This window comes from Poromitra crassiceps, assembly GCF_964638095.1.
Source record: "Poromitra crassiceps genome assembly, chromosome: 8".
NCBI lineage: Eukaryota > Metazoa > Chordata > Actinopteri > Beryciformes > Melamphaidae > Poromitra > Poromitra crassiceps.
Window position 1 is genome coordinate 48,299,578 of NC_139629.1, and position 17,577 is coordinate 48,317,154.

The 17,577-nt window shown below is 44.3% G+C and overlaps 1 protein-coding gene across 1 annotated transcript in view; it reads right to left on the reverse strand.

Annotated features, from left to right (window-relative positions):
* Nucleotides 1–266: 266 nt before the first annotated feature.
* dock3 (dedicator of cytokinesis 3) overlaps nucleotides 267–17,577 on the reverse strand; it is a gene marked incomplete at both ends in the record, with an annotated part of 74,523 nt that continues 57,212 nt past the window's right edge. The window contains 26 exons of the mRNA XM_083642376.1: nucleotides 267–920; nucleotides 2,442–2,524; nucleotides 3,185–3,307; nucleotides 3,570–3,654; nucleotides 5,251–5,366; nucleotides 5,763–5,844; nucleotides 6,011–6,146; nucleotides 7,302–7,447; nucleotides 7,529–7,645; nucleotides 8,143–8,226; nucleotides 8,381–8,560; nucleotides 8,812–8,898; nucleotides 9,488–9,654; nucleotides 10,345–10,486; nucleotides 11,196–11,300; nucleotides 12,154–12,240; nucleotides 14,782–14,930; nucleotides 15,059–15,152; nucleotides 15,298–15,361; nucleotides 15,454–15,549; nucleotides 15,670–15,696; nucleotides 16,173–16,258; nucleotides 16,814–16,962; nucleotides 17,144–17,202; nucleotides 17,303–17,403; nucleotides 17,575–17,577. The exon at nucleotides 17,575–17,577 is cut by the window's right edge and continues 73 nt beyond it. Of these exons, the coding sequence (XP_083498502.1) occupies nucleotides 267–920; nucleotides 2,442–2,524; nucleotides 3,185–3,307; nucleotides 3,570–3,654; nucleotides 5,251–5,366; nucleotides 5,763–5,844; nucleotides 6,011–6,146; nucleotides 7,302–7,447; nucleotides 7,529–7,645; nucleotides 8,143–8,226; nucleotides 8,381–8,560; nucleotides 8,812–8,898; nucleotides 9,488–9,654; nucleotides 10,345–10,486; nucleotides 11,196–11,300; nucleotides 12,154–12,240; nucleotides 14,782–14,930; nucleotides 15,059–15,152; nucleotides 15,298–15,361; nucleotides 15,454–15,549; nucleotides 15,670–15,696; nucleotides 16,173–16,258; nucleotides 16,814–16,962; nucleotides 17,144–17,202; nucleotides 17,303–17,403; nucleotides 17,575–17,577 (3,222 nt within the window). The remainder of the gene's footprint in view (nucleotides 921–2,441; nucleotides 2,525–3,184; nucleotides 3,308–3,569; nucleotides 3,655–5,250; nucleotides 5,367–5,762; nucleotides 5,845–6,010; nucleotides 6,147–7,301; nucleotides 7,448–7,528; nucleotides 7,646–8,142; nucleotides 8,227–8,380; nucleotides 8,561–8,811; nucleotides 8,899–9,487; nucleotides 9,655–10,344; nucleotides 10,487–11,195; nucleotides 11,301–12,153; nucleotides 12,241–14,781; nucleotides 14,931–15,058; nucleotides 15,153–15,297; nucleotides 15,362–15,453; nucleotides 15,550–15,669; nucleotides 15,697–16,172; nucleotides 16,259–16,813; nucleotides 16,963–17,143; nucleotides 17,203–17,302; nucleotides 17,404–17,574) is intronic.

Below are 17,577 nucleotides of genomic sequence, written 5' to 3' on the forward strand. Positions count from 1 at the left end.
GAGCAGATAATATTCCCTTATTAATATCTAAGAGGCCCATATACAGCACAGTGATGGCAGTTGTGCCTCGTGGTTTGTTCTGAGGTCGACTCCTGTCCCTTTCCTTCATCTGCACTGAGATGAACACGTACTGTACGGCGACGAGAGGTCTTCGGGAAAACATCTCTTACTTGACACAAGGTTCTCTCTATTCCTGCTCAGGGCAAATGAAGGAAGAAGGAAGAATAAGGAGTGAGATCTACTGTAGCCCCCGAGGCTCGTCGTCATCACTGGGTCTCCTCGTGCTCTTCGTTGATGCACTGCTCCCACGCGTGGTGCTTGGCCTGCTCCTCCCGGTGGCTGTGAGGGGAATGGAAGATCCTGCGGGGCAGGGGGATGGGCTGGGGGGGCAGCTCCTCCTCGGGGATGCAGCCCTCCCTCAGGTAGGGCTTGGGCGGCACGGCCGGCGCCTGGGGCCGGCGGTAGGGCACGTGGTGGGGGCCGTGGAGGGGGGGCACGTGGTGGTGAGGAGGAGGCGGGGGCCCGTGGGCGTGGGGGGCGTGGTGGCCGTCCAGCCCGGGGTGGGGCGAGTGAGCGTGGGGGTGGGGTGAGTGAGTGTGCGGGTGCGGGTGCGGGTGCGAGGCGGGGCTGCGGTAGTGGAAGGGGCGGACCGGGTCCACCGAGGAGTCGAGTTCGGGCCCGCTGTAGTGGATGTGCAGGTAGGGCGAGGCCAGGTACTCGTCGGGAGGCGACCACAGGTGACTGGGAAGGGGCTCCAGGGCGTCGTTCCTGATGGGGCCGGCGTCTGGGTACTGGCCCCCAAAGTTACTCTCGCTCAGGGAGGACACGCCGCTGCTGGCGCTGCCCGACAGCGTGGAGTTACTGCCGCCTAACGCTGACTGAGGACTGGTGGGCGAGCCGGGGATGGGGTGGAGAGGAGACTGCAGAGAGAGACAAAGGGAGGCAGTCATCATGGGGGTATTTCACTTTGACTTCGTATCAATGCAAACGGTGACAAGTTGTTCAAGCACCAACATATTAAAGCAGCTTTTAATTTATCAGGGTTTTTTTTATGTATTTTATGCATTTCATAGCTATAAGGCTGCTTAGTTCTTTTAGTTTTTACCTGTCTTATCTATTTTATAGTCTACACCAGATATTACAGTGTTGTGCAATTTGGGTAAATGTGCAATTTTGTTTTGATCTGTTTTGGTCTATGAAGTTTTTTACAATCGGTTTGTACATCTGGGCAATTCTGTTCTGTGATATGTGTATGTGTGTGGTGTGGATTGTATGTATGTACTGGTTATCTGTATTTTAACAGCAGCCACTGTATGTGTCCAAGACAAATTTCCTTCGGGACAATAAAAGTCTATCCTATCCTACTTACAAAGATGATGCACAAGTAATCACCACGGATCATCATATTCCGACCTTGAGTGGAACTATTTATTAGGCTACCTTACGTTACAATAGTTTTGCATTGGCAGGAGCAGTGTAAGGTGAAAGTTAACAGCATTCTTCACATGTGTATCCAGGCACTATGTGTTCAGAGAATAGCCTACATTTCGTCATGTTGCCTTTGTTGGAGGAAACTATATTGATTGTCCAACTTCACTGAGATTCAGTGCCATCAGTGCTGCAGCCTGTGCACGGTCCTTTGAGGTTTCTTATACTTCCAGGACTGTCACAAGATGTATAATATTCCCTGTACAGACATCCGACACCATTCACTTAATGGTGTCGGCAGAATTGGCTTTGTGGAATCAATCAAGCTTGGGATCTTTAAATCGTGGACATGATTTCTTCATTTGAGAAGTTTTTGAAGATCTGGTTTAAAAACCAGATGTGGCAGATGCTTTTTAAGCACCTAGTTGAATTCAATATCGGATTTTAGAAACGTTAAAAAATGTCACCAAATGTGTTCTGCAAGCTGCAAACACTTCTGTGTCATATCCAGAAAGCATGTGTGGGGGTTGGATAGGAAGAAGTAGAAGTAAAGGTAGAAGTAGAAGAAGAAGAAGAAGAAGAAGAAGAAGGAGGAGGAGGAGGAAGATGAAAGTTGGAACAGAAAGTCACAGCCTGGCTTTTGACAGTAGATTGCAGCAGTCAGTGCAGTGAGTCAAACAGCTGAAAAAATGTCAACAACATCACAGTCTAATCACGTCTTGAACTGAATCCCAGTCCACCTAAACTTGTTCATGAAAAAGAATGAAATATGGAACATATGGAACATCCATTACAGAGCCGACGGACGGATACTGAACCCACAAATCAAAACCACAAAGTTGCTACAAAGCCATCCAAGCCAAATGTGGTTCGATGGTTTTTCTTGTTTGCCATGGCACCGTAGAAAAATGACATTTAAAGAAATCAATAGTGCTGGTGTTGAAGTCAAAACTCTAGTATCGTGACAACAGTACAAGATATTGTTTCCCTGATGTAGTCGTCCGATTCAGTACCTTTCGGAGCGAGCGGACAGGCAGGGCAGGGGGCGGGTCACTGCTCTGGTGATGAAATGCATCAAAGTGCATGAGGAAATGCCCTACAAAGACAAGTCACATTCATATGTAAGAGCAGAGATAATGACGTTTGACATTTTAAGCATTTAAGTTGATGCAAAGGTTTCAACCATAGACGGTATAAAATATGAACGTCAAGACAGCTCCCCAAAAGTGAAGCCAAAACATCTCGATTACCCCCTTTAGGCTGGTCTCAGTATATATAGTAGTACATGAGTCCCGCCCCCTCTATGTTAGCGAATGGGACATGAGTCCATAAAAAAAATCAAAGTACACATCAAATCAAATTTCCCCAAAGATGGTTTCTATCGTTTTAGCTACTGTAGTTCTTATCACACCGATGTATGTTCAAGTGCTAATTTTTGGGATAAGTTCATTTTTAAATAGTTATTTGACGATATAAAACAGGCTGATTGACAGCTGTGACAGCCACTCTCAAACCTTTGTCAGATGGTGGGACGGCTGAGGGGGCTCAGCCTGACGGGTCCAAATGATGTCACACAAGCAAGATGGCAACTCACGGAATTAGATATTTTGGCTTCAATTTAGCATTCGATCCACATATCATACAGTCAATGGTTTCAACTGAGCAATTTCTCAACACCATAATGAAAACATGATGATGTGAATTCGCTTTGATTTGAACATTCGGACAAAAAAAGTAAGTGGAGGAACAGAAGCACCTGGTGGGAAGGACCTGGGTGGGACGGGGGGCATGATTACCCCTCCGGTAGAGGTCGGCATGTAGGACACCAGCTCCCTGTTCTCTCCATCCAGACTCCAGCTGCTGGGAGCACTGGGAAACACTGGGACAGGAATGAAAGCATATATGTGTGTATATACTATATATATATATATATATATATATATATATATATATACATATATATACATATATATATATATAAATGTATATATATATATATATATAATGTGTGTGTATATATACACACACACACACACACACACACACACACACACACACACACACACACACACACACACACACACACACACACACACACACACACACACACACACACACATATTACCCTGGCTGTGTCTTACCTTTCTCTGGCAGGTTCATGTGAGGATCAGCACATGGCTTACAGGGGCTAACTTGCTGAAGTAAGGCACGCTGCATGTGGTTGTTCTGTAAAGAACAATGACAACATTTCAAGTGGTATGTAATCAGTTCTCAGCAATCTTTTATTGTTTTATTTTGACAACATCTTTGCTGCTACAGTAAGCGGGTATGGCTGTGGTGTTTCTGCACTGCGTTTCCCAGAGATCACCTGTCAATCTGGTGCTTTTTTGACAACAGCGCTGCCGCCATAAAAAAACAAAAAACAAAAAACAAAAAAATGCCTCCTTGCGCAAATGGGACAACAGCACAGAACCATGACAGCCAATCAGAGGTAGTCTCCTTCAGGCCAAAATGGCGGATTTGCTGTGCGCTGAAGTTGCAATGGAACAAGCTATTAATCTTCGGTTCTTATCAATGTAAGTTCCTTGCTGGTAGTGTAGTGTCTGTTTCCTTGGATTTTCTGTTGATAAAGTTTGGTTTCTGTCTTCTTCTTATTCCCTGTAGGCTCCTAAGTGGAGCATACTGTAGGGCTTCAACCACACTACAGCAATCCTCCGGGCAATCTTCCTCATACAGAGGAAGACTGTGATTGCAGTTTCGGTAGGTTTTGACAGGGCTGGGTTGCTAGCCCCCCCGCCCCCCCCCCTCATTAATCCTAACATACATGTATTTGATGGTGGGAGGAAACCGGAGCACAAAGCAGGAAACACACACAAACACGGCGAGAACATGCAAACGACACGCAGAAAGGGACCTGGGATGCACGGGGGTTCGAAACCCACGACCTTATTGCTGTGAGGGGACAGTGCTAACCACTGAGCCACCGTGAGTTTCTGTAGGTTGTGCCATTTTCTTTTGTCAGTTCAGCTATTCTATTTATAGTTCATGTTCTATTTACTCCAAAGAGATCACTGTTGCTAAACGTAAAACATACCACTTTATATGGGGCAAAGGAAATACATGTTTTGACCAACACATGTAGCAAATCGTTAGTCTCATAGCATAATTGCCTATAGGCAATAGGCAATTATGCTATGAGGCTAACGAAATGTAACAGCTTTCATGACCTGGGTATAGGTTGAATCACTATTGTATTACCGTATATCATTCAGCAACAGAGCAGTAGCAAAATGCAAATTTATTTATCTAAAATTGTCATGGTTTATTAGTTTTCATAAAACGGCTCTCTCGAATCAAGCAATCTGATTGGCTCACAGCTGTGGTATATTGAGCATATGCCACAGTCAATATACCACACTTAGAGCCACTCACTGTGAGGATAAAAGCGGCTTTATAAAGCCAAACAGCTCATCTCATTTTTGCTCTTCTCATTTTGTAAACACTGAATTAATACATTTAAATAATAATAATAATAATAATAATACTTTTCATATTGCCATACTTGGTAACCGTTTTATAAAAGCAATAGATCACTTCAGACCGTGATATATATGCTCATTATACCACACCTGAGGGTGTTTTCGAGCACGACTCTTAGGTGTGGTACTGTATAATAAGCATATACCACGGCCTGTCGTGATCTATTGCTTAAATATACTGTAAGTTGAGTCTTTGAATTGATGCACACACGTACATCGAAAGGTGTCATTGGATCTTTCATGTGTGTTTTGCACATGTTATGTACAGTTAGTATCATGGTACCTGTCCATTCTCAGCCATGGTGTAGTACATGGAGTTATTGGCCCTCTCGCGATGAGGCGGCAACAGTATCATCACTTCCCGGTTGTGTTTGGCTTTATCTGGCAAGGATGGAGAGCCTGGACAGAGACGAGCCGTGAGATGGAAAATGAGGTATTCTGTGTTCCATCTCCACTCATAATAAGTTTGTTGTATGCATAAGCATCTTGTTCTGTAACCCTATATCACGTATCTATCTTCACGCAAACCACACGTAAATAATATGACCTCCGGTGACTGCAAATGCAGATATCATTTTATACTTAGATATTGTTGAACTTCTTTGATTTATACATAAGTGAGATATCGATGAAAGATATCTCATTTGATAAGCGTCACTTCTCTGAGGCATTTGTTATTGGCAAAACCTTGACATAGAAGCACAATACAAATATTCAGGTAGGCCAATATGACCATCATTTCAGACTCTGTATCCACCTCTGGTGTGACTTCATGGTTGACTCTGCATTGCTTACCTCTGGCACTCGAAGGAGCAGAGTTGATTATCTGGGAAGAGTTGGAGCGAATAGAGCTCAGGCTGGAGGAGGAGGGACTCGGCTACAAAACAAAAATATATCAGCATAACAATAGTGAGGATTATTAAAGCATAAAGATTCATATCAGTGTGGAAAGGTGTGTAAACTCTATTTCAAAATAAAATGCTATAAGCATAGTTGTGGGGGGGTTTATCCATGCTAATGTGTGTTGGCATGTTAGAAGCTACCTGCATGTGTGCTGTCTCCTCTGGGTGCTCCCCCACCAGGCCGTCGGTCATGATGACCAGGTTCCCCGCCTCACTGGACGTGTGAGAGGACAGGGAGGAGGAGGAGTGACGGATCGAAGCCTGCAGGTTCAGAGGACTGCAGGACAGAGGCACAATGTAAACACATCTATGTCAAATAAGATTTGCAATGTGTGTGTGTCCTCGGTCACACTGAATATAACTGTGCAATATCTGGAGACATATCTGTATAAGCTTTTGCTTACAATCCTGTGTGGCTTATTTATACATATACTCTATGTACATTCTTTCATATATATATTTAAAATGGACACTTTACACCACACTTATTGTATATAGTAGTTACTGCATTTTTGTGTGCAAATGTTTAAATGTACACGTGCTTTGTTTGTTTTCACTTGTGCATACCTTTTTTATGTGAGTACTTTGAGAGCATCGCAAACTGGAGTCAAATTCTTTGTATTGTGTACAAACTTGGCCAATAAAATCGGATTCTGAGAATCTGCATTGCATTGATTGAAGTTATAGATTCCAAAATATGTTTGTGAGTATTTAACATTGCACTAGAGACAAGCTTTTTTATGTAAACTCTGCTGTTGATGCCAATTAAGATACTGCCACTTGAAATATTTAAAATGTTTGCTTTTTTTTTGCATAGTTGATCACTTTGGGTATCTTTAGAATGTAGAAACCCCAAAAGTCAACGGAAGGTCCACGGCGCATATATAATATTAGACATGTGTCCATGTCTGTCTGTGTCTGTGTATGAGGTGTGACTGACCTGTGTCTGTGTATGAGGTGTGACTGACCTGTGTCTGTGTGTATGAGGTGTGACTGACCTGTGTCTGTGTATGAGGTGTGACTGACCTGTGTCTGTGTGTATGAGGTGTGACTGACCTGTGTCTGTGTGTATGAGGTGTGACTGACCTGTGTCTGTGTGTATGAGGTGTGACTGACCTGTGTCTGTGTGTGAGGTGTGACTGACCTGTGCCTGTGTGTATGAGGTGTGACTGACCTGTGTCTGTGTATGAGGTGTGACTGATCTGTGTCTGTGTATGAGGTGTGACTGACCTGTGTCTGTGTATGAGGTGTGACTGACCTGTGTCTGTGTGTATGAGGTGTGACTGACCTGTGTCTGTGTGTGAGGTGTGACTGACCTGTGCCTGTGTGTATGAGGTGTGACTGACCTGTGTCTGTGTATGAGGTGTGACTGATCTGTGTCTGTGTATGAGGTGTGACTGACCTGTGTCTGTGTGTATGAGGTGTGACTGACCTGTGTCTGTGTATGAGGCGCACGCTCTCAGGGCTCATGTGGCTGTGGGAGCTCATGACGCCTCTAGGCGAGTTGCCCCCGGCGCAGCCTGCCGGAGGGCCAAATCGATCCGCAGCCGGCAGACCCTGCTGGGACCCAATCATATACTGCTCTGAATATTTACACCGCACAGATACGCATAAATACACACGCACATAAACACACGGGGGGGGGGAGGGACTACTCACATGGTGTAAACCTGTCCTCATCATGTGGAACTGGTCTACAAGCTTTTTGTGCAGGGGACGCATTTCTGGGTGCACCAGCTTCTCGTGAACAGCCAGCCCCACCCCCAGAATGTGCACCTATTGTAGTGAAACAGTGCGAAGGAGGAAGGAGCATCAGATGTATTATTGTTGAGGGGGATGTTTACTCCATTATCAGTCTATTCACCTAGCAGTAGGCTAGGAGTAGGCTAGGATTATGGAATCCCTATTTCCCCCTGGGTCTATGCACTCTTATGTTTTTTATCTCTACTATTTTTACTATTTCTTTTACATATTTATTTTGCAGTGCAAAGTATTCTTATCACGTTGACTGATGTAAAATTTATGTTGCACTATTTACTATTTACTATCTATTGTTGCTGCTTTATGGAGGCAATGCCCCCATTTTTGACTTGAACTCGATCACTCCTGGAGTGTGTGTCTCTGTGTCACCCGATGTCTGATGATGTTGACGTTTTTGTACTATATATGTCCACACGCCTGCTGCAAACCAAATTTCCTTCGGGATATCAATAAAGTTGAAGTTGGAGTTGAAGAAGTTCCATAATATTGTGCGGGTAGAAGTCGGGTCTGACCTGCTCCTGCATCAGATCCTTCAGCTGTGTGACCCTCTCAGTATCTTCCGGGTGGCTGGTGATGTAGTCCTTATCAAAGAACGCCTGTTGTATACGAGGAGGGGTAAAATTGGATGGGGATCCTTGCAAAGAGTGATTTAATTCATGAATTCAAATAATTCAAGAAATCCATTCATTCATCGCTCCACTCTGTCCCCCCTTCCCTCCCTCCCTCCCTCCCTCTCTCCGTCCCACTCACCTCCTGGTATCTGGCAATGCCTCCATTCACAGCAGCATCTATGACCCCATTGAGGCACATACTGAGGGGGTTGATATTGCCGTGATGCTGCCTGTGTTGGTACTGGCTGATCAGCGTCCGCAGCTCCTGGGTCTTATTCTCCACCACGTAAATGGCGTTCTCCAGAGGACTCACCTCCACCTGCAAGTAGACATAATATCACCCCAAGCCATGATGATCATGAGAGAAGCAGAAGTTCACTCACTGTACTGTTATATACACAGAGATCACACCAACCTCCCTTTATTCAATATGCTCCCTAAGAAGGAAAAACAAAATGTGACTTCAGATCTGTTGCAAGAGGGCTCGGGGGAAACTGTGGAGCAGGTCCCTCAGGACGGCAGCTCGCTCGCAGTGTGAGATGATGAGATGAAATGATAAAAGCTCCTCACCACTTCTCTCCTCTCCACCTCGGCCCAGCGGGAGATCCCAGGGAGAGGGCGAGACAGGATCAGGGTGGTTCTCTCGATCCACAGGCTCTGTTAAACACGCAGACAAGAGAACAGAGGCTTTGCAGCTGTGTCACAAATCTCCTGTCAACTACATCTGGAGCCGTCATGGAGGTCCAGTGGAGGACTTGGCTGTGCGCAAATAATGGCTAAATAACAACCAGGCTAGAAAGAGAAAGTACCTGTAATTATTTGTTCAATTCAGTAATGTAAGTAAAACTGAATAGTTTGATGTCGCTTGTTTCCATATTGAGGTTATTGTGACTTGTCTGTATTGCTCTTGCCCCTCTACAAGACACTACAAGTTGTACCTTGATAGGAATGAGCTCACTTAATCAGCTGTTTTTTGGGCATTGTTATTTTTTATAATGCTATACTTTTACTCTTACTCGAGTAATTTAAATAATAGATATTCTACTGAAATACTTTTAAATGTACACTGAATAAATGAGTAAATTCAGATGTTTGTTTTGCACACTGAACTATAAAAACCGCACGGTAGCATTGGGACCGCTTGCTAACAGGTCCAGAATTACTTCTGGATTTAGGCTGCTCAAACAGGTGGCTCGTTAGTGCAGCGGTCAATTAAATTAAATCGGCTAAATCGGCTAAATCGTACCCTGAACTCATTCTCTCTGTCCTTGGGGCCCTTGTGGAAAGGCCTGTCATAGTGGAAGCGGTTGACATTGTTGATGCGATAGAAGCTCTTGATCCTTTCAGGCACACGCTCCAGTTGAGGCACATCAGAGATGTCTGACACTGGAGTCACCGCGTAGATCTGCAGGTCTGAAGGCAAGTGTCAAGGAAGTGATCTCGTCATTAAATATTTGTTTTAACTCAAGACGGAGTGCCTTAGTTTTATTCCATGATAGTCTGCATCATAACCTGGGGATTGACATCAAGCAAGACTTCCTGGATTCTGTTTTTCTAAACACACAGACATTTTGTCCTGAAGCAAGTAATCTACAAAGATTTTATTTTATTTTATTTTTTATCAAGTTTGATCGGATTTCCCCCTTTTTTTAATTGGCCAAATCCCCCTTGCTGTCCTGGTCCCCTCTGCCGATCTGTGGAGAGTGGTAGACTAGCACATGCTTCCTCTGGTACATGTGCAGTCGCCAGCCACTTCCTGTCACCTGACAGCAAGGAGTTTCAACAGGCAGATGTAGCGCATGGGAGGATCACGCTATTCCGCCCAGTTCCAATCCCCCCCAAACAGGCGCCACGACCGTCCAGCGGAGGGAGCTAGTGCAGTGACCAGGACACATTCCCCACTGGCTTCCCAGCCACAGACCAAGCCGGAGGTAACACGGGGGGCTCGAACCTGCAACCCTCATGTTGGTTGGCACGGAATCTCCCGCTGCACTACCCGGACGCCTAGTCATTTAGAAAGTTGTATTCAAAGTTCCCTATTGATCTGTAATCATCTATGAGATGCACACAACCAGACAGCCAAAGAGTACCAAAACAGGATACACTGTGCATCACTCTGTAGGATGGTGTCGTCTGGTTGGTTGGGATGCTGCATGGCAATGGCCTGTGGAAATTCCCCCAGCATCCTCTGCTGGAAGTCCTCTAGCCGTTCATAATCATAACCACGACAAACAAACTCCTTGTTCTAAAGAGAAGGGAAGAGAACAGTTATTATTAGACTTATGTAACACTGAAGCAGAGGCAGGTGAAAGGCAAAAATGGCCGCTCACATCTTGATTGTGTTGCACATGACCCTCAACATGCTATATACTTAACTAAAGTGGGATCATGTCCACTAAGAGATTTTCACTGCAAAAAAACATCCATCTTAACAACTCATTATTCAAATCTTATTTTTCTTAAAGGAAGAGAAAAATTCTGCCAATGAGGTGAGATCACTTGCTTGCAATGCAGATTTATTTGTGTCAGGAATTTCAATATCTTGTCAATATCTTGAAATGAGTCAGAAAAAGGCTGATCACTGTGATTTACTATCAAGAAAGTGACACTTGATTCTACCAAATTCATGAAACAAGTTGAAGTTGAATTGCACTGGAAACAAGTGAAATTGTCTGATCCCATTGGTAGATTTCTTCACTTAGGCCAATTTTAAGAAAATTAAAATTTTCAATAGATGAGATGACTTGTTAACATGCTAATTCTTTGGGGAAGATTTACAGTCACTTATTTCGCCTTATTTTCAAAATGAGTTTGCCACCTAGGCGATCTACCTTGATGGTCCTGTAGCGGACACTGTGACCTGCTAAGCGCTTAGCGTAGCTAAGCACAGTCAGCAGAATGGTAACTGTGTCAGGAGAAACGAGACAAGAGAGACTGGCTTTCATGAGTTTTACCCTGAGGAAGAAGGGAAACTTCCTGCCATAGAAGCCCATTCGGAAGAACTCCGGTTCGATCCTCTGCTGCTCGATGATGTTGTCGTAGTACGCCGCCTCCATTTTCTGTCACAAAATGATACGTATGCAAAGAGCCATGAGGAATCATGATTTGATCACACCTAATTCTTGTTAATGATGATGAATGTGAGTGTGTGCTGGTGATTCTGACATCGTGTTTGTTGCTACACACTTCACACTGCGAGACTTGCTTGTGAGCACATGTGAGCTGGTCGATAATAGACCCTTTTCTCGGGGGCCATTTTGTGTCAAAACGGCAGGGTGAACACAGGTGCAAGCAAAACAGTAATGAGGGTTTCCAACTTACACTCATGGAAGTTGGAAACCCTCATTAGTGTTTTGCTTGCACCTGTTTACCCTGCCTTTTTGACACAAAATGGCCCCGTGAAAAGGGTCTATAACAGAGGCAAATGAGACAGGGAGCAGGCTCGACTGATAGTAGTTAGTTCAAGCGATTAGTAGTTGATTAGTCGACACCAGCAAAACACCCGCCAATCCAAGTGTGAAGTAGAACAGACGAACAGTAAGATGCTCACACACGCACGCACGCACGCACGCACGCACGCACGCACGCACGCACGCACGCACACACACACACACACACACACACACACACACACACACACACACACACACACACACACACACATTCCTTGCTTTGTCGTTTGATGGTGTCAAAATCTCACTCCAGCCAGGTACCCAAAGTGGGCAACCCTGGACTAATAACTTATAACTAATAATTAACAGCTCCCCAGTAGAGTTTGGGTGTTTTTTTTGTGTGTGCTTCCTGCGACTGAGCGACTAATGAAAACTTGGTTGGCCTAAAAGACTCTTCTCATGGACTAATGATGAGGGCAGCAGGAGCAGCAGGCTCTAACTCTTGGCTTGTCTTACTCACCCGGATCCAGCTGAGGCTCTGGTAATCATACAAGGTCTCGTACTGGAAAGCCAGCTCCCGACAGAGAGAGATTCCGTATTCCCAACACTGGAAAGTGAAACAGAGATGGGATTCAACGCAGTTTACATTATGAAGTAGCTGAAGGTAACCGCTACCACAACAACAACAACAACAACAACAACAACGACGACGACGACTGGGGGATATTAAAACATTTGGGAGAGAGAGAGACCGCATACACAGAGTTTGGATGAAATATTGAGCTGCTCTGACTACACTCAATTAGCGGAGAGAATCACTCATGTAAAACAGAGAGGGGAAAGCTTTGGTCCTAAGAGTTTTGCTCGCCTACCGGGCTATATTTATACCATCAAGGTCAGAACCAGAAGCGGCTCTAATATCATACATTCAATATAGCTTCTCAAGCAGATTAAAAGGCTTCTTTTCGGGAAGCTTCTATGTAGCCTGTGCTGTATCTACCTACAGTAAAGACGGCCTGGTGCAAGAACAATATAATACAGTATCTCACGGTATTTTCCTTTAACTCCTAAGGATCAAATCAGGAAAGTCGAACCAGTACCCCGAATACAGCTTTCCATTTGGCATGGATGCATTTTTTGCGAACGTTTCTACAGATCCAGAACAGTTACTTGCTGTGGAAGAGCGCTGTTAAAGAGACGAGAAGAGGCAACAAAGAGTTAACAGATAGAGGCGGCCATTGGTGTCCTCTCCAAAGCACAGACTAGTCGACTAATTGCATTTTGTGAATGAGCAACAGCCGGAAGAGAGGAGCGATTCAGGGATGAAGCAAATCAGATTTGAGGAGACATCTGAGCCCCATTTGGTATTTGTCTGTAGTGGCACGGGCACAGGCTGCACACTTGTAATGATATTACACCCTGTTCCAGCATTTTCTTCAGTGCAGACAGCTCCATCATGATACAGGACAGGTGCCAAAGCTAAGAGAGGGATGATTCTGTTTTCATGGGCCACACGTTGTGCTTTTGCGCTCAACAACAGTAGAAAAAGCAGTTTCTTCTGATAATTACAACTGAATCTGTAGGCAGCATTCTGTTCAGGTACATGTGTTAAAGAGGGGGAAGCTAGAGTGATTTTACTTCTGGGGGAGGGGGGGGGGGGATCATCTTGGTTATCTTTATGGGAAAGGACATAAATGTGCTTGATGGCATAGTGTAGCATTTGCATGATAAAGAATAGCCTAGAAAGATTTTTCTGAAAATTCATACCTTTTTTTGTTATTCGCCTTCCTTTTTGCGGTTTAGCTCAACTGCTACAAATAATAAAAGGATACATTCTATTTTTTCGGCCTACCAAAGGATTACGATCTAAAAATGGTAATCTGCTAACTGATCTTGGTCGATAGTCTAAAGAATGTTTAATAGCTGTATTTCATGAGCCAGATCCAGGTTTAGTCATATGGCTAGTTTAACTCTAGTCTGGGCCCAAAACCTTTTTATGGAATTTTGTCATGAATTGCTGCCATGCGGTTCCATGATTACAAGTCAGTCGAAGTCCAATTGATTTGTGAAGTGCTTTTAAAATGTGTCACAGAGTGATCTGAAGAGTAAAGAAGGATACAGATTAAAAAGAGAGAGAATCAAACAAATCACAAATGACTGAGGACCGGCAAAAGCGAGGTACAGGGAGAGCAAGTCAAAAGAGGGGTCAACCTTTACAAGGTCCAATCTCTCCCCAGCTGTTAATGGGGCAAAATATATATTATGATTTATTTTTTATTTTTTATATGCAATAAAGACATACAAGAACCAAAAAAAAAAGAAAAGGAAAAGACAAACAAGCTCAGTCACAGGAAAGGAAAAGAAAAAAAAGCATACACATATATCAACATTCCAACATCATAGTGAGGTGCTACCAGTCGCGTAAGGTGCTTATGTGCTTCTAAGAGACGATATATAGAATCCAGTGTAAGGAGTCAACGATAGATCAGTTGGGTGAGTTACCCGTCGCCTCTAACCTCGTCCAAGTCGGCCGTAAATGGGTCCCAGATGGTAGAAAACTTCCTAAGTGAATTGGTCCTCAGGAACCCGAGTCTCTCCATACGTATAACTGAAACCATGTCCAACAGCCATACATGTAGGTGAAAAGAAGGTGGGGAGGGGGACTTCCACTCCCTTAGGATGAGTCTCTTGGCGAAGGTCGTCAAATATATATTATGATTAAACATGGTACTGCTTGGGAATGGCTTCCCGTAAGATGAGAGAAAACAGCCAGTTGAACGTATCAAAACAATATTAAAAGAAGCTGTAGATATGATTGTGACTTTCCTTTAGCTAATTTATTTTAGTTGACTAGTTTCTTTGTTTTAACTAGTCTCGGTGAATAATAATGACCTTAGTTTGGTTCATTTCTAGTCGTACACTGATGTCCTGTCCAGCACAAACCCACTGATACTATCTCATTACTACAACACTGAACTTGGCCCTTGCCTCCATCTCCACAGTTTATGATGGCAGTAGCAGTAAAAGAGCCTATAAGACCTTTCTCCTCATCATTTTAGTTGATGTGGGGTCAGACATGACGGCCATTTAGACATGAAAACCTGGCTTGAGCTCGGTCAAGTTATGAACTTCTAAAACGTCCACTCGCCTTGCCCTTGTTGAAGTAGTGGAGGATTTTACGGCTGAGGTTCTCCTTGCGTTGCCACTCGCTCTGGGATGGGTAGTGGAGGAAGTCCCTGAGGGGCCGGTCCTCCCACTGCAGCAGCTCCCAGTACAGCAGCAGGGTGAACGCTGCCTCTGGTGGTGGGGACCAAGGATTACAGGGTCAACACAGCAAAGTACATCTTCAGCTTAAGTCCACCTACCAGCACACCTGTAGATGTTGAACAGTTTCTGGTGCTTCGGCAGATTTTATGTCTTGTTACCTGTGAAGTCCTCTGCTTGGAGATGCAGGTCACACAGTTTGTGGATGTAACGGATGTACATGTCCTCCTTGTTGACCTCTGATTTGTAGAAGTTCTGGGGTTCAATAAAAAAAAAGACAATATTTCTTATTTTCTAATTCCATATGTGGAAATATTCTCACTATAATTAAATATAGCTCATTTGTCCTAAAATCAAGACAATGAGACAATGAGACAAAAAATTGAAATAAACGTCTCACCATGAGGTTGACGGAGCCACCAATTTTCTTGTTGTTCTCCATCTCATCTCCTTTCATACAGTCCCTAAACACAGAAAATACATCCTCTCTTATTGCGCTGCAATTTAACGACATAAATCAATATTGTTATGATGTGCAAGACAACCTAAGGTGCACCTGTAATCTAGTAATCGCTCCATGAGTCTTGTGACCGAGGTGACAAACGAGATGCCCGTCTCTCTCCATGTCTCCTGCTCTATCTTTTCCAGTAGGCTGCGGAGGAGATAAGACACTCTTACTGAAGGTGGTAAATATTACTGTGAAATAAATATGAAATATGAAATATGAATCAAACAGCGTCTTGGCCTTGGCCGTGAAGGCATTATCCCTCACCTTGGGTACGGGCCAAACAGCTTGGTCCTGGGTTGCGACAGTGAAATAATATAGAGACGTATTTTAGGAAGAAATACTTCTGAGAGAGCAGCATTCTTCTGCGTAGGCCTGCCACTAGCGATTATTTTCATAATCGATTAATCTGTCGATTATTTTCTCGATTAATCGATTAGTCGTTTGGTCTATAAAATGTTAGAAAATGGTAGCAAATGACGATGAGTGTTTCCCAAAGTCCAAGATGACGCCCTCAAATGTCTTGTTTTGTCCACAACTCATCAGTTTACTGTCATACAGGAGTAAAGAAACCAGAACATATTCACATTTAAGAAGCTGGAATCAGAGAATTTAGACCTTTTCTCTTAAAATTGTACTCAAAACGATTAATCGATTATCAAAATAGTTGTCAATTGATTTTCTGTCGATCGACCAATCGATTAATCGATTAATCGTGGCAGCTCTACTTGACTGGTGCAATGAAAGCTAAACAAAGGTTTGATGCTTACAACAGGCTGAAGAGCTCTCGGTGATTATCATCTCCTTTCCCATCGGACACCATGCTGTCCAGCTTATCCATCAGCTCTGCCTCCACCTACACACACACACACACACAGACACACACACACACACACAGACACACACACACACACACACACACGCACACACACACGCACACACGCACACACGCACACACGCACACACACACAGACACACACACAGACACACACACACACACACACACACACACAGACACAGACACACAGACACACAAAAAACATACACACACACACACACACACACACACACACACACACACACAGACGCACACACACACACACACACACACACACACACAGACACACAAACACACACACACACACAGACACGCACGCACGCACGCACGCACGCACGCACACACACACACACACACACACACACACACACACACACACACACACACACACACAGACACACACACACACACACACACACACACACACACACACACACACACACGTACGTTCAGCCAAAAAAAGTGGGAGTGAGTACACCTGTTTGTCCCAAAAATCGGATCGGGACATCTGCTGTGGCGCAGGATCTGCAGGTAACGATCTGCAGGTAACGACGCAATCATGCAGCAAATGACCTGTTTGAAGTTGCCGTTTTTCCTCTGCTCCCAATCCATCATGTCGTGGAAAATTGGAATCATAATATTTCGAACCTCGGTCTGAGGCACCAGGGTGACTCCCAGGAAGGGACCCATCATTCCCGGGATGAAGTGGGGCTTATTGTCGCCTAAATCACACGGACAGGAAGCCATTATAGATTTCATAAACAAGTAAATGTACAGGAAGTAGTGTGTGTGTGTGTGTGTGTGTGTGTGTGTGTGTGTGTGTGTGTGTGTGTGTGTGTGTGTGTGTGTGTGTGTGTGTGTGTGTGTGTGTGTGTGTGTGAGGTGGGTATCTGAGGACCTCACCCAATTTCTGCCACATGCTGAAGAGCTCATAGGCCATCATCACTCTCATATCTCCATGCCTACAAAATGGCGAAAGTGGAGAAATGGAGAACGTTAAAGAGGTGTGCTCTGTGACCTCAGTGTGTTTGTGAAGGAAACACACAAATAAAAACAGCTTACTTGTCGAGGACTTTCTTCCTCTTGGCCTGGCTGAGCGGTTCCAGCTGCAGACTGGGCTGGTTGATGTACAACACTGTGAGACTGAAGAAGGAGTTCCACACCTGGCAACACAAAACACACAATGACACAGTCGGTATACGTACAGAAATGAAATGCTGTACCGAAGAAATTGTTCCAGAAATAAAATCAGTGTGGAACAGTATCAGATATTTTGTGGCGAATGGTACAGTGGGTTTCCTTCACCCTCGTCGTCCCTCGCTGTTCGAACACACCTT